The 17,433-nt window shown below is 41.1% G+C and overlaps 1 protein-coding gene and 2 long non-coding RNA genes across 3 annotated transcripts in view; 1 reads left to right on the forward strand and 2 right to left on the reverse strand.

The window, feature by feature from the left end:
• The window catches only part of LOC115112895 (rho GTPase-activating protein 17-like), a 30,930-nt gene extending 21,104 nt beyond the window's left edge, over window positions 1-9,826 (reverse strand). The window contains exon 1 of the mRNA XM_065016514.1: window positions 8,982-9,826. Within this exon, the coding sequence (XP_064872586.1) occupies window positions 8,982-9,034 (53 nt within the window). The 5' untranslated portion in view covers window positions 9,035-9,826. The remainder of the gene's footprint in view (window positions 1-8,981) is intronic.
• Window positions 2,310-8,972, reverse strand: LOC135570481 (uncharacterized). The gene is made up of 2 exons (XR_010463542.1): window positions 5,236-8,972; window positions 2,310-3,468 (listed from the first exon to the last, which is right to left on the reverse strand). It is a non-coding gene; the product is annotated as an uncharacterized LOC135570481 (long non-coding RNA).
• Window positions 9,827-13,385: 3,559 nt separating the features above from the next.
• LOC115112639 (uncharacterized) lies at window positions 13,386-16,836 on the forward strand. Its single transcript, XR_003860984.2, has 5 exons — window positions 13,386-13,950; window positions 14,300-14,391; window positions 14,513-14,631; window positions 14,743-14,806; window positions 15,188-16,836. It is a non-coding gene; the product is annotated as an uncharacterized LOC115112639 (long non-coding RNA).
• The last annotated feature ends 597 nt before the right edge of the window (window positions 16,837-17,433 follow it).

The following is a 17,433-nucleotide window of genomic DNA, read 5'->3' on the forward strand; positions in this document are numbered from 1 at the left end:
CACCACCCGATGTCACAGGAAGGCCATAAAGATCATCAAGGACAACAACCACCCGGGCCTGTTCACCCCGCTATCATCCAGAAGGCGAGGTCAGTACAGGTGCATCAAAGCTGGGACCGAGAGACTGAAAAACAGCTTCTATCTCAAGGCCATCAGACTGTTAAACAGCCACCACTAACAGTGAGTGGCTGCTGCCAACACACTGACTCAACTCCAGCCACTTTAATAATGGGAATTGATGTAAAATATATCACTAGCCACTTTAAACAATGTTACCTAATATAATGTTTACATACCCTACATTATTTATCTCATATGTATACGTATATACTGTACTCTATATCATCTACTGCATCTTTATGTAATACATGTATCACTAGCCACTTTAAACTATGCCACTTTGTTTACATACTCATCTCATATGTATATACTGTACTCGATACCATCTACTGCATCTTGCCTATGCCGCTCTGTACCATCACTCATATCTTTATGTACATATTCTTTATCCCTTTACACTTGTGTGTATAAGGTAGTAGTTTTGGAATTGTTAGCTAGATTACTCGTTGGTTATTACTGCATTATCGGAACTAGAAGCACAAGCATTTCGCTACACTCGCATTAACATCTGCTAACCATGTGTATGTGACAAATAAAATTTGATTTGATTTTAAGTGAGTGGTTGCGTGCATTAATGTGATAATGAGGGGTGTTGAAAGGTGCAAACGCAAACAAAACAGCCACAAAAATGCCCCAACCAAAATCTATCAGTGTGTCTGCATGGAGAGTCTGAATGAATGGGGAAGTGGTGCATTTATCCTGGGACACACTGTCGTAGGTGATGTTGGCTTTTGCCGACTGGTCGAGCACCGGTACACACTACCAAGTGCACTATTTTCCAGATGTTGCCCTACCGGAGTTACACAGTAATAGCGTCACTGCTAAAAAACTGTTTAACAATTTGTTTTTATTTTTAAATAGCGGCGCTGCTATTAGCATCACGACTGACATTTGGACCAGCTATATCAGCCCCATGAGCATCCTGAGTCTGCCAGCACAGTGGGTCGTTGAGGATTTCGTACTGAGGAAAGTCAAATTTCATGCTCATGAATGTGCTGGACGTCAAACCGCTGCTGCCATTTCAATGGCATTTGAGAACATGAACACACTTTCTGGTCAGTGTGTGTAACCTTTATTTAACTAGGCAAGTCAGTTAAAAACAAATTCTTATTTACAAATGACGGCCTAGCCCGCCCAAACCCGGACGACGCTGGGCCAATTGTGCGCCGCCCTATGGGACTCCCAATCACGGTCGGATGTGATACAGCCTGGATTCGAACCAGGGACTGTAGTGACGCCTCTTGCACTGAGATGCAGCGCCTTAACACACACACACACACACCGACGCAGCGGTTAATTATTTAGCTGTACTTGAATGTTTAAAAAGGCCACCATTTCTTTTGTGTATAAATCGGTATAGTTTTTCCCCCCAAGGAAAATATCAGTTATGGTATCGGCCAAAAATGTCATATCGGTGCATGACTACTTCATACTATAGAATAGGAGTCCCTTCATACTTTGTCAAATCATTATCTTTCGGAAAGCCTAACGTAGGCCTAGGTTTGTAAATAAGTTTTAAGGGAGAAATATTTGCTCGCGTCCGACATACGCTGGCGGCTTTGATTGACGGGTGCCTTTACAGCGGTGTGCGTGTGAGTTAGCTGATTCTCTCTATAGGCCTATATGTCCATTCAGAAAGTTTCCTAAAGTAACCTGTCTGGACTCCATCTCTTTAATAAGAATCAAACGCTCCTGTCATAATGTAATCTTGTAAAAGGCCTATTGTCAGTAGCTTACGCTACATTCTTTCTCTCATTACAGCGTTCTCTCTTCAAAGAACATTTGCCAATGCCATCGAATGATCGCAGCAGCAGGGTGTGTGACATTATGCAAATATTTCGAGAAAAGTGGGAGAAAACCATTCAAACGGAGACCGATGGGTTTTGTAGGATGTGTATTAAAAAAATGATATGCAGAAAAGCCAACAGACAAGCACAAGGTAGGCATATCTTGATTTTGACTCCGTTTTTAATTTGTATTTTATTTAACCTTTATTTAGCCAAGCAAGTCAGTTAAGAACAAATTATTATTTACAATGACGGCCTACCATTTTGTCTCCATTAATAATGTTGTGTTAATACAAAAACGCAACAGATCCTCTCAAACCTGGAATTTCGTAATTTGTTGATTAATAAGTAATAGCCTGAATAATAATAATAAAGACAGGCCATGATAATAATAAAGTGTAATGGCTTGTTTCAAATAAGTGTTTATTGAGAAGCATATCCATGTAAACAAGTGTACAAACAGAATTGTGACCTTCCCTATTCCTACTACAAGTAACGTAACCTCCGTTTTGTAGCTTGTAACTTTTGCCCTTGCCAACTGGTCCTGGTACAGTTTTACTGTTAAGATCATCCTGCTTAGGTTAGGGCTGATGTACAGAGAACTGTTCTCAAGTCAGATGTTAAACTGCAGTCAGTAACTAGAGCCTTAAACTCAGCAAAGTCCCTATTCTCTTTCAAAAACAGGGCTCTGTGCACTATAGTAACAGAGCAATACTCAACCATGAGGTATCGAAGCCGAACGAACTGCATGCTATTAAGAAATGCTCTACAGGGCCTTCGGAAAGTATTCAGAACCCTTGATTTTTTCCCACATTTTGTTACGTTACAGCCTTATTCTAAAATGTATTTAATATCCCCCCCCCTCAATCTGCACACAATACCCCATAATGACAAAGCAAAAACAGATTTTTAGAAATGTTTGCTAATTTATACAAAATCAAAAACTGAAATATTACATTTACATAACTATTCAGACCCTTTACTCAGTACTTTGCTGAAGCACCTTTGGCAGCGTTTATAGCCTTGAGTCTTCTTGGGTATGACGCTACAAGCTTAGCACACCTGTATTTGGGGAGTTTCTCCCATTCATCTCCGCAAATCCTCTCAAGCTCTGTCAGGTTGGATGGGGACCGTTGCTGCACAGCTATTTTCAGGTCTTTCCAGAGATGTTAGATCGGGTTCAAGTCCAGGCTCCGCCTGGGCCACTCAAGGACATTCAGAGACTTGTTCTGAAGCCACTCCTGCGTTGTCTTGGCTGTGTGCTTACGGTTGTTGTCCTGTTGGAAGGTGAACCGTCACCCCAGTCTGAGGTCCTGAACACTCTGGAGGAGGTTGTCAGCAAGGATCTCTGTACTTTGCTCTGTTCATCTTTCCTTCGATCCCGTCTGGTCTCCCAGTCGCTGCCGCTGATAAAACATCCCCACAGCATGATGCTGCCACTACTATGCTTCACTGTAGGGATGGTGCCAGGTTTCCTCCAGACGTGAGGCTTGGCATTCAGGCCAAAGAGTTCAATCTTGGTTTCTCATAGTCTCTTCAGGTGCCTTTTGGCAAACTCCAGCTGTGGCAAATAACACAGTCTACCATGAGTATGACAAAACATTTATTTTTACTGCTCTAATTACATTTGTAACCTGTTTATAATAGCAATAAGGCACCTCAGGGGTCAGTGGTATATGGCTGTATCCAGGCACTCTGCATTGTGTCATGCTTAATAGCACTTAGCTATGGTATATTGGCCATATACCACACACTCTTGGGCCTTATTGGTTAAATAGAACCCATTGCTCTCCATGGTTGTGAGGTCTGGGGTTCACTCACCAACCAAGAATTCACAAAATTGGACAAACACTCGATTGAGACTCTGCAAAAATATCCTTCAGATACAATGCAAAATCCTAAACAATGCATGCAGAGCAAAATTATGAAATACCTGCCAATTATCAAAATCCAGAAAAAGAGCTGTTATATTCTACAACCACCTAAAAGGCAGTGATACTCACACATTCCACCATAAAATCCCTCACCTACAAATAGATAAACCTAGAGATAGTGTTGTCATGATACCAGTATCGCGATACTACGACACCAGCTTTTCCTTGGAAAAAAAACACGAAGCAGACTAAACACTATGGTCCTTTAAAACCTACTTTGGTAAAATAGTGTGCTATAGCATGCAACAAAGAAATGTGCATCTGGGTGAAAACACAAGGCTGTTAATCATCATTAGGACTGTTTTCCTCAAGACATTGAGTTTGCTTCATATTTTGTTTCCTTTGCTTCCTTATTTCCTAGTATCGTGATACTGATATCATGACAACACTACCTAGAGAAGAGTCCCCTCACCAGCTGGTTCTGGGGCTCTGTTCACACACACACACACACACACTCCACCAAGCCCCTGGAAGCAACACAATTAGAATCAAACAACTATTTGACACTGGAAATAATCAACAAAAAAAAAAAAAAACAGAGCAAACTAAAATGTTATTTGGCCCTAAACAGAGAATACACAGTAGCAGAATAACTGACCACTATCACCACCATTTGACCCAAAATGAAGAAAACCCTTGACTGTGTACAGACCGAGTGAGCATAGCCTTGCTATTAAGAGAGGCCGCCATAGGCAGACATGGCTCTCGAGAGAAGACTGTGCCCACTGCCCACAAAATGTGGAAACTGAGCTGCCCTTCCTTACCTCCAGCCAAAGGTATGACCATATTAGAGACATTTTTCACACAGGTCACACAGACCCAAAGAATTTGAAAATTGTTTACATTGTTAAAAACACTGTAAATTGAGGATAATAACATTTGAAATATTTTTATCCTTTTGAAAATGTAATGTTAAACAAAATTGAGAAAAACATTATTTCACTTGCTTTGGCAATGGGTAAACATATGTTTACCCATGCCAATAACAACCCTTTAAATTGTATTAGATAGAGAGGGAGGCAGAGCAAGAGACAGATAAGGAGGCAGAGAGAGAGAGAGCGCGAGAGAGAGAGAACGCGAGAGAGAGAGAACGCGCGAGAGAGAGAGAGAACGCGAGAGAGAGAGAGAACGCGCGAGAGAGAACGAGAGAGAACGAGAGAGAGAGAGAACACGAGAGAGAGAGAGAGAGAGAGAGAGAGCGAGAGGCTGCAAGCCAGGCCCCAAAACCAAATCCAGGGGAGATTAGAGTCAAGAGACGTTTTCTGGAACCTGAAGCCTAGCTGCCTGGTGAGGCCAGATGGACATTCAACCTCCGAAACCAGAAGACATGGTCTGTGTTCCAAATAGCAAAAGTAGTGCACTATAAAGGGAGTAGGGTGCCATTTGGGACAGACCTGGTTCCAGCGGCAGCAGGCAGCCAGGGCCTGGGGGGACATATGAGACATTACTCACCACATCTATAGGACTACAGAGAGAAACACACTTTAAAACATATTACTAAACCACAGGACAGTTATTTGGTGTATAAACAAAGATGAGTTGCCCATTTTCAATAACAAATGCCACATTCACTCACTCAACCATACTCAAACTAAACTGCATCACTAAAAATAGACCTACTATGATGTCCCAGCCCAGGAGCAACAAAACAACAATTGTTTAGCCTCTGTCAGCTGACCTGGGCTAGCAGAGTGAATGGAGCTGACTGACAACACTAGGCTCTGTAGAACTGTGTCACTGACTAACCACGAGGTAGCTTTGTGACCTAGCTAGCTGGCTACAACAGAACAGGGTTACTTGGATCACTGAACAACATAAGTTAGGCTACACCCTGCCACCAGCCAGAGAATGGTCTCCATGGCAACGTGCTATCGAGAGGGTAAATTAATACTTTATAGGGGGTGTTGCTGGCCTTCTCAACACTCAATCAGCTTGGAGAGGAGGTTGAGTTTGTTATGTTAGCAACAGTTGGCCGCTCAGGGCTCACAAGATAATGGATATCGAATAGAGATGAAAGGATAGGACTTGTGCACAACTGAGTAGCTATAATGCCTATTGGTGTGAAGTAGCCTACTGTTCCTGTCTGGTTTTACAAGATGTTGTGCAAAGATGAGCTGAGCCCACTTCTGATCTGTCAATTTCAGTGTCAAATGGATCTACCACAGAGTTCCACAAAGCAAATTATTACAAGAACAGACAAACGCATACTTCACTGACACCCAACCCTTTGGGAAACTAAGGAACTGAAGAATGTCTTGTGGTTTTAAACAACTCTGCTGAGATGTGCAACCTGTCTGTGACAAGCTGTGGCTAGACTCCTTACTCAATCATCTCACCACTCCGCTTGAAAAGGCCCCATCTTATCATCACTAATGTACAGATCTAATCCCACTATCACCACAGAGGTACCTCACCAGCTTCTATCTGTCTGAGGCGTTCAAGAACTTGGGAGCTCAAATCAAGAAACGAGAGCAGGTAAGGATCCACATGGTCTTTGACACAGTTACTGCCCTTGCGTTGGTCACGCCAGTGTTTTTTCACCCATTCTCTCTTCTTAGAAACAGCACTTCTCTGGGGGGCCATTTCCTGTTTGGTGAAGAATGAGAGATTTCCTCAGAGTAGCTGACTGCTGAACACAGTGTTCTGCTCCGGCACAATCACAGGAACAGGCTAAGGGCCCTCGTCTATCACACACATTCACATGCACGCTTGTAGCTTGCACACAAACAGATCCTCTCACACACACACACACACGTCTGCTTTCCGCATCACACACACACTCCTGATTTACTGTTAGTCAAATACAGTGAAGAGATGTTGAGTATTCCAGCGGTCCTGTCTGTGGACCCTGAGCCAGCGGCACAGCGCTGAAGGAACATTAATGGGATACTCTGTGAGCACTCTCAGGATACGGTTACACAAAACAACATGCCAGGATTAGTCCTAATTGGAGATGGCAACTTGGATGTTTCTCAGTGCTAAATTGCCAATCAAATGATGCCAGTGGGACAAAAAGTACAGAGTAGCTTAGCCTTGCAGATATTTTATAGAATTAGAGCTAGATCCTTTGAACATTGTTTCTCCCCATAGAATTATAAATTGTAGAATGGACATTCAGATTCAAATCTATGTTCCAATCCACGTATTTGTGGCATTTCCACAGATTATTTCTAGGTGACTTTTTTATACTTTAACGAGAGCAGAGCAAAACGTCCCAGTCTGAGATGTTATCTTTGCTGTTTTTCAAAACTCTTCAATTGCTTTCTTTCCTAGTCACCTTTCCTCCATTACTCAAGGCGGGGCAACGCAGGGCAGGCCTCTCCTTTTCAAGGGTACTGTTACATGGAGGTTCTATATCTCCCGCCATGGAAAAAAACCTATGGAATTAGAGATCCGATGCCAAGATATTCCCAAAGATTGCACTTCTTTAAAGGGCTGTTCTCTCAAGGGTGGTTCCACTACTGGCAAATAGGCCAGGGTGCCTAGGCTATGGTTGGTCAGGCTCTAATACACAATTAATTGGTATATACAACCTGCAACTACTGCCTGATCAATTTTGTAATTGTTTCTTACAAGTCAGAATGTAGAAAAAATAATAATAATAAACTTACTCTACCAGTTGTCTGTCCTTCAGCTGCTCGAAATGAGAAAATATTGTTCATCTTAAAAATACATATCTACAATTCAAAACAACAAAAGGTATGGATTCTTCTCCATCCTCCCCTGATTGAGAATATAAATGTTTTATTGTCATGGCATGCTTAGTTCAACAGCTATTTACGAGAGAAAACGGAAAACATAAAACTAACTTCACCTCGTGACAAACCAAACCAAATGCTACCGGCTCTCTAAGTCAGGTAAACAATACTTTCCTGTGGATATTTTGCCTCAAATTGAGCAGCTGAAGGACAAACCACACAGACAACCGGTAGAGTAGGCCTTCAACATTCTGGGTTGTACAATACATTTACACGATTTACAGGCATTAATTGCAGATGGTATATACCAATTAATTGTGTATTACAGACTGATTAATCAGACTATATTGTGCCATACTTATCTTTTTTATTTGACCTTTATTTAACTAGGCAAGTCAGTTAAGAACAAATTCTTATTTTCAATGACGGCCTAAGATCAGTGGGTTAACTGAACGACAGATTTGTACCTTGTCAGCTCGGGGATTCCGGTTACTAGTCCAACGCTCTAACCACTAGGCTACCCTGCCGCCCCATCTCAAGCATTATGTAGCTTGTTTAATGCGTTATGCGTTAAATCTTGCGGACTGTCATTTTGTGTGCCAAATGCAACTCCAGAGGGTTTGAATCGGCAGTTTTGTGTTTAGCCTGAGTGAAAGTGGAATGCAAGAGCATAAATACTAGAGGTGGAACTGTTCTGGGGGCCTTTAACACACCTGTGCTGTCTTGAGCCACACAAATGTAAATAAGGATGTTAGCTCTTGGTCGTCAGCATCAGTTGATCGAACTTGATTGTCCTGGCTGCCTCAGCAGATTAGGCTGACATGGCATTGAATTGACATGGCCTGGCAGAGTTGGAGGACTGGTGACTCCCTGATCTACTGGAATCTGTGCACACACACAAACACCAGGAAAAATAGCCTGAATCTCTTCTTTAAATGTCAGTTAGATTGGGGACAATAAGTTGAATAACAGCTGTTGCAGGGCATGCACTTTCCTATACCATGTAGCTCCAGCATCTGCCATCATGTGAAGTAGTGCATCGCCACAGTGCTTGGATAAGAGCTGTCAAATATCTTCAGCTTGCTCAGCAGTAGGAGTTGCAAATCTGCCTGTTACCGATGTAAAATGTGCGGAATGCATCCTGGAGATTAGATGTGATGCTAAATTCACCATGAAACTAACTGGAAACGTTTAGACTTACAGTCATGTAACAAAACCGTTATACAGAAACGTGTGAAGAGTTTAGGAAACCTCAGCACTCTTTCCTTGATGAATAATACTCCAGATAAAATGGGACAATAACATTAGATCTAGGATTAAAGCCTTGACGTTACCAGCTGTTTTTTATTCATACACAACGATGTAGAAAATCAAAAGACAGAACTTGCTAGCTAACAAATTGCTAGATTGTTAACAATTTAGCAACAGCTAATGTTACTTGCCTGCCAACTGTTTGGTTGGCGAGTTGTTTCATCCGATTGAACTGTTTCTTCATTTTGCGTCCTTCTCCAGTGGAGTCGTGCTACTTTTTAGAACTGGAAAAGTAAATCCTGTGATGTGCTTCATCAGACAAGAGTCCTTTTGTTGGCCATGAAGTTCACAATATAGCCAACTAACAGTCAGTAGCTTTGTGTCGAAGATTAGCTTGCAGCTAGCTAAAGCTATGAACCAATTAAAATAACTAGTCACTTTTTAGCTAGCTAGTTTAGGTTAGTCTTCAAGTGGTTGTTTCAGAAAAAAGTTATTCCGTCGCGTGCTGACGACATCATTAAAGCCATGTATTTTATCAAAAAGCTAGAAAACCATCCAGAGTTCCGCTGACTGCTTGCAGCCTTTATGCTGAATATCTATCTGGCTAACCACCGTCGAACACTTTTCCCAACCAGCTAGCTAGCAGCACACCTCTCTCTTTGCCAGCACAAGCTGATGATGGCGTTGAATGGGTGGCAGGAAGAATAGGTTGCAAAAGCATCCATATACCGCCATCCCCAGCACTGTTAAATGTGCTGCTGACTGTGGGGCTTGGGACAGTTTACGAAAGTCATCTTGCTCGCTCCAGTGACACAATTCAGTACTGCAGAATTTGCACTGACCTCTGGATGAGTTTTTTTATCATGAAGATGTTGAATATGCCAACATTACGCAGCAAAATGTACACATAGCTATTAAAACAATCAGTTTAGTTGAAATATCAAACTGTTGTTCAATGACATACATAATCAGTTGTTGACATCAGGCCTCGTCTTCATCAACAACAATTTATCATCAACTTTCACTCCCTAATCGCCTACCAGTGACGTCTCATTGCGGTACGCGCGCCTACCAGTGACGTCTCAATACACGTCTACTTACGTGACATGTGTCGTCATCTGATTCTCATGATTAATGTCGTGGATGCAAGGTCCGATCACTTCTGACACCAATGTAATGAAACAGGCAGGGAGCAGGTCACGAGCCCTCGACCTTCTAGCCTGGACGGCTCTGACTTAGAATACGTGGACAACTACAAATACTTAGGTGTCTGGTTAGACTGTAAACTCTCCTTCCAGACCCATATCAAACATCTCCAATCCAAAGTTAAATCTAGAATTGGCTTCCTATTTCGCAACAAAGCATCCTTCACTCATGCTGCCAAACATACCCTTGTAAAATTGACCATCCTACCAATAATGGTCATTTACAAAATGTTTTGGATGCAGTCTATCACAGTGATAGATGGACATGTGTCGTCATCTGATTCTCATGATTAATGTAAAACAATTTAATTAATTTAAATAATCTTAAAGTAGATCAAATAAGATAAGATAAAATAGAAGAGAGAAGGTTTTACTGATAAAGTTGCACCCCATTATTTTTATTTCACTTTGCACATTCTTCGCAATACTACCATTCCAGGATGCAAGGTCCGATCACTTCTGACACCAATGTAATGAAACAGGCAGGGAGCAGGTCACGAGCCCTCGACCTTCTAGCCCGAGGTCCGGCGCGCTATCGACTGTGCCGCAAAAGCATGCTGAACCGCAGAGTCGATTTCCGCGCTTATAAACCCAGGGTCGTTACAATATAAATAAAGGGGGCATATAAACCATACATAAAGAACCATAAATAAAGGACACCATAAATAAAGGATAAATAAAGGGAGCATATAAGCAGACAATGAAAACTCTTACAATATTCAATGATTACATTTCTCAAAATCAGGTTATAGGCTACATGTGCACCACCAAATCAGAACAGTAGGTGGAATTAAGAGATGAAAATAGACCAAATTATTAGGGTGAAGCACATACAGTTTGCTACACCACATCCACTTAGTCAGTGGTAGAAAAAGTGCCCAATTGCCATACTTGAGTAAATGTAATGATACCTTAATAGAAAATGACTCAAGTAAAAGTCATCCAGTAAAATACTACTTGAGTAAAAGTTTAAATGTATTTGGTTTCAAATATACTTAAGTATCAAAAGTAAATGTAATCGCTAAAATATACTTAAGTATAAAAAAAAAGTATAAATAATTTAAAATGTCTTATATTACGCAAACCAGACGGCATCATTTTCTTGTTTTTTTATTTACGGATAGCCAGAGGCACAATTCAACACTCAGACATAATTTACAGACAAAGCATGTGTTTAGTGAGTCCACCAGATCAGAGGCAGCAGGGATGACCAGGGATGTTCTCTTGATAAGCACATGAATTAGACAATTTTCCTGTCCTGCTAATGTAAAGAAATGCTATTTCTTATGCAGGTGACCAGCCTACTGCTAATACATGGCTACAACTCACAGTAAAGCCTGTGGGGTCCCCTACAGGATAGCTCCCACATTACACACTAACTGCCAAACCAGCGCACACACATAATCTCCTTTCTAGCCGAACATTGTGTGCCCGAAGAGGATTCTACGATGACGGACAGACAACTGAGCCAATGGCGGAAGACTACAGACTACACCCAGCCTGAACCAATCCAAAGATCCGATCTTCTAGAATCAACCTACTTTCTGTTCCACATATAAGGGGTGTGCTGACTGTTAACGGCCTCTTTTCCTGCTGTTCTGTGCGAGCTAACGGGAGAGCCGTAATTACGCGGTACCAGATATCTTCACTCTGAATAAACTGTCGCTTGTCATACAATTTACCACTTTGTCTGAATCGATCCTTGACCGGCTCACCCTTCTACATATTTAATTACTAACACTAATCATTCAAAATGAAACGAGTACTTTTGGGTGTCAGGGAAAATGTGTGGAGTAAAAAGTACACTTTTCTTTAGGAATGTAGTGTAAAAGTAAAAGTTGTCAAAAATATAAATAGTAAAGTAAAGTACAGATACCTTAAAAAACTACTTAAGTAGTACTTTAAAGTATTTTTACCTAAGTACTTTACACTACTGCACTTAGTATTACTTTCTTAGCTACAGTATACATATCTTCCTGGCATATTACATAATTTATGCAGCAGCATTCACGACATGTTTGGACTCACCGTTGTGCTCTGCTCAGTTGAACAGGAAGGTGGCGCGGTGGACCTTAGTGGGCAAATTTTGTCATCAAAGTCTGGCATTCTCTAGATTTATTGTGCTTTCAAGACAACCGGGAACTGGGGGAAAAAAGATCAAATCATGATGACGTCAGTGATCTTCAGTTCGTAGCTCTAGAAAGAGGCCAGAGTTCTCGATTTACAAGTTGGATGAAAGTTCAAAACGTATTTTCCCAGTCGTAGCTCGTTTTTCCAGTTGTCTTGAACTCACTTTGCAGTTCTGAGTTAACAGTTGTTATGTGCGCGGCAAAATCATGCTTCATTGACAGCATATGTCCAATGTTAAATGTTTATAACTTGAAACTAGGAAAAGAGAACCTTAATCTTAGATTTGGGACCTCACAGCCACTCCACTGAATAGCAGGCTAATGATTGATTTTGCAATGCTTGCCGTTAGCCACTGATTCCTTCCAAACCACTCATTGTTGAATTTACGATTTCAAACTTGTTGTGTAATATTTATGTCCAATGAGCACCGATACGTTTAATCTAAAATGTATCTTCGTTATTTATCTTCATATGACAAGGATTAAAAATGATTTTCCAGTAGATTGTCAACTTCATTCATGATGATGACTGCTAGCTAGGATTTTGAAAGTATGATGTTGACATTATCATTCCAATCAAAGCTACTGTAGATATAACGTGATTTGATGTCATTTTATCTCGGGCCAATGACCTTGAGCCTACTTGGATGGGCACTTCTAATGTAACTCTATGGCAGCACCCAAGGAGCTTGAATTTTTTCGAGCTCTACCCTTGGCAGTGACGTAGTGTCCTTATGAGTGACAGAACACTGAGCCAATCATTGCGCAAAGCTCCGTATTTTCTGCTGGCTTGCCCCAACACCACAGAAAGTACTGTTCTAGGCTGAAACACCTGCATTTTGGAGCTCCCTTACTCAAGAAAACAAAAAAGAGACCATGTTTGCATGCGGCTTTATTAACTTATTATTTTTTTTTAAACATTTTTTGAAAACTGATATGTGACATGCCAAAATAATATGTGATAAGTGATATACCAAAATAACATGCAAAACAGACAAGCCTAAAAAAAAATGAATGACGGGTCGCCGCTGGACATAGAATATGCTTGATAGTGTAGCGACCCGCACAGAGACAGCTGTGTGTTATGTATTATGCTATTAATTGGTTGTGTTGTACTTACCAGCACCCAGTGTTCGCGGGGTCCGACATGCCAATCAACCTGCTATCTGCCAATCACGAGAATGCCTGGAATGTTCTGAAGCCGGGCATCCTGGTGGTTGGTGGAGTGGCGTGGGGGCTTGGCAGGGGGATGGAGCGTTGCATGTTAAGACCATGTTTAGCCATTGTTCTCTCTCTTACGTCTGGTCTTCGCAAGAGAAGGTCACGGTTGTTTTATAGGGTGTCTTTCATTTATTTGGCGTGGGCTGCGGCCAAACTGTAGCCTGTGTGGAGTTTGGTTAATAAACCGTAAATTCGTAAACTCAATTTTCTGTCTGGACAATTGTTCCTTTATGAGCTAGCCAGGACATTACAATACATTATAACAATCCCAAGTACATTTGATGCGTCTCTAAAATTACACATTGTAACAATCCCAGATCTGTTGAGATGTAACCTAACGTAGCAGACGTAAAATAGATATCTAATATCGTTTTAATGCATTTCGTGTATTGGTTGTGGTGGATAGAGACTAGGCCAATGAAAACGTAGGAAAATGAATTGAGCGTTGCATTATGGGTAAATATACTGTATATGCCGGAAGTTGAAGACAGGCTACATCAGCTTAGCTCAGAATTTCTTGCATAAATTGTGACAGACAGTACATTATTTAACTGTTGCTAATTATATCTACCTCGTCCATCTACTTGAGTTTGACCACCTGCCCGGTAAAGATTTTTGCTCGGCTGCGAAGCAACGGTCAAAGCTAACCAATGTTAGCCACATTGGAACAGCTGATGCATGTGGTGTTGTAGAAGTTGTTTTTCAAATGTACAAGCTGCTGCTTACCTAGGTGATCCGAATTGCAACATTGTATGCGAATGCAACAAGTCAATTGCCTCCCTTCGGAGAAGCAACCAGCCTGCCTTTAGTATTTATTCAGATTGTGCCCAGTAAATGACACGCCCATATTTAATCATTCAATGTTACTTTGATCTTATCCCGTCATAAATGGGAGCATATTATTTTGTATGCTGCATTTGGGCATGTTATACTTACCATTTGTTTGATTTTCAGATATGCAACCAGTAAAGGCTACTGGACAGACCCCTATGTCCAGTATTTTGTGAGGCCAGTAGGAGAACGAAGGGCTCCAGAAATCAACTGAGGCAAGTCCATGTATATATCGGCCAGAGCCAAAAACACATTTGTAACATTTTTTTTTTTTTAAATAGCTTGAAGAAGGTCTGCTTCATACTATGTTACTAAATCTCTGTTGTCTTCTGTTAGGTTAATATGCCTGTTTGCGGGGAATGAACCACCTGGATGCCTTCCTCAGGAAGATGGTGTGTAACTGTCAGATAGTGAACCTGGGGGCAGGGCTGGACACCACTTTCTGGAGGTTAAAGGTACTGGTCTAATAATCCCATTAAACAAATGCATTTATTTTACAGTACAATCCATGCTTGTCCTTGGTTTGTACTTTCATTGTCATTTGTTTGTCATATTTGTGTTTTTAGGATGAAAACCTCGAAACCATGTCGACTTTCCGATGATTGCTGGCAGGAAAATACACAACAAAAAGTAAGCCGTTTTTATTTTTCCTCTTTAGAAAACTTCATATAGATCACAGTTTTATTGGTTTTGACATAATTGTGGTCTCAGTAATGTCAGAAATTGACCTGTAGAGGGAGGCAGAGCCTGTCCAGCTAAACGTGTAGTGAGATCATCTCTAATAAGAAACACACCTTAATGTGTAGTTATAATGTTGTGCACCTCTTCGGGACAAAACCACTGCTGTCAAAACCTCTCATTGAGACCTATTCCACAGATTCATTATTACTAAGTCATGATTTTAAAGACATTGACTGATACAAATCAACATGATAACTGAATGGGATTGTCTCTTATGGTGACATTTGATTTTCACTTAGTCTTCATTTGTATTGTCTGTGTGTGTTTCAGATAGCCACAGCCTAGACTCAAACAGGCACTGCATCATCGGTGCTGACCTCAGGGACATCCCAGGCCTAGATGACAAATTGAAGAAGTTCCACCTCAACCCAGAGTCAGTGAAAATAACATATTGAATACGTTTTAATATTTTGTTGGACAGCTTTGCAAGAGTCTAGCCAATTGAAGTAGCAGTATACGGCTGTATCAGTGGAACAGCAGTTGTGCTGTAGCAATACAATACAATATGTTTGGTATGGGATTGATGTTTTGGGCTGGTAGTGTTCTTTCACTGTACCTAACTCGTATTTATGGTCCTGGCCAACGAGGCCGAATGTTCCGCAGTCAGTTCCTGATCACGACAATCATATACAGTTCAGTCAGAAGTAGAGGTCGACCGATTATGATTTTTCAATGTCGATACCGATTATTGGAGGACCCAAAAAAAAAAAGACAATACCGATTAATCGGCCAATTTATTTATTTGTAATGACAATTACAACAATACCGAATGAACACTTTTATTTTAACTTAATATAATACATCAATAAAAACAATTTAGCCTCAAATAAATAATGGAACATGTTCAATTTGTTTTAAATAATGCAAAAACAAAAGTGTTAGGGAAAAAAGTAAAAGTGCAATATGTGCCATGTACAAAAGCTAACGTTTAAGTTCCTTGCTCAGAACATGAGAACATATGAAAACTGGTGGTTCCTTTCAACATGAGTCTTCAATATTTCCATGTAAGAAGTTTCAGGTTGTAGTTATTATAGGAATATTTCTCTATACCATTTGTATTTCATATACCTTTGACTATTGGATGTTCTTATAGGCACTATAGTATTGCCAGTGTAACAGTATAGCTTCCGTCCCTTTCCTCGCCCTTACCTAGGCTCAAACCAGGGACACATCGACAACAGCCACCTTCGAAGCATCGTTACCCATCGCTCCATAAAAGCCACGGCCCTTGCAGAGCAAGGGGAACAACTACTCAGAGCGAGTGACGTCACCGATTGAAACGCTATTAGCGCGCACCCCGCTAACTAGCTAGCCATTTCACATCAGTTACACTAGCCTAATCTCGGGAGTTGATAGGCTTGAAGTCATAAACGGCTCAATGCTAAAAGCACACCGAAAAGCTGCTGGCAAATGCACAGAAGTCCTGTTTGAATGAATGCTTACGAGCCTGCTGCTGCCTACCACCGCTCAGTCAGACTGCTCTATCAAATATCAAATCATAGACTTAATTATAACATAATAACACACAGAAATATGAGCCTTAGGTCATTAAACTCAGTTTTTCACAATTCCTGACATTTAATTCAAGTAAAAATTCCCTGTTTTAGGTCAGTTAGGATCACTACTTTATGTTAAGAATGTGAAATGTCAGAATAATAGAGAGAATTATTTCTTTCAGCTTTTATTTCTTTCATCACATTCCCAGTGGGTCAGAAGTTTACATACACTCAATTAGTATTTGATAGCATTGCCTTTCAATTGTTTAACTTGGGGAAAAACATTTTGGGTAGCCTTCCACAAGCTTCCCACAATTAGTTGAGTGAATTTAGCCCATTCATCCTGACAGAGCTGGTGTAACTGAGTCAGGTTTGTAGGCCTCTTTGCTCACGCACACTTTTTAAGTTCTGCCCACAAATTTTCTATTGTTGTCCTTTGTGATGGCCACCATTTTGTCCTTAAGCCATTTTGCCACAACTTTGGAAGTATGCTTGGGGTCATTGTCCATTTGGAAGACCCATTTGCGACCAAGCTTTAACTTCCTGACTGATGTTTTGAGATGTTGCTTCAAGATATCCACATAATTTTCCCCCTCATGATGTCATCTGTTTTGTGAAGTGCACCAGTCCCTCCTGCAGCAAAGCACCCCCACAACATGATGCTGCCACCCCGTGCTTCACGGTTGGGATGTTGTTCTTTGTCTTGCAAGCCTCCCCCTTTTCCTCCAAATGTAACAAGGGTCATTATGGCCAAACAGTTCTATTTTTGTTTCATTAGACTGGAGGACATTTCTCCAAAAAGTCCCCATGTGCAGTTGCAAGCCGTAGTCTGTTTTTTTTATGGCGGTTTTGGAGCTGTGGCTTCTTCCTTGCTGAGCGGCCTTTCAGGTTATGTTGATATAGGACTCGTTTTACTGTGGATATAGACACTTTTGTACCCGTTTACTCCAGCATCTTCACAAGGTCCTTTGCTGTTGTTCTGGGATTGATTTGCACTTTTTGCACCAAAGTGCGTTTATC

This window comes from Oncorhynchus nerka, unplaced genomic scaffold, assembly GCF_034236695.1.
Source record: "Oncorhynchus nerka isolate Pitt River unplaced genomic scaffold, Oner_Uvic_2.0 unplaced_scaffold_7___fragment_2___debris, whole genome shotgun sequence".
Lineage (NCBI taxonomy): Eukaryota > Metazoa > Chordata > Actinopteri > Salmoniformes > Salmonidae > Oncorhynchus > Oncorhynchus nerka.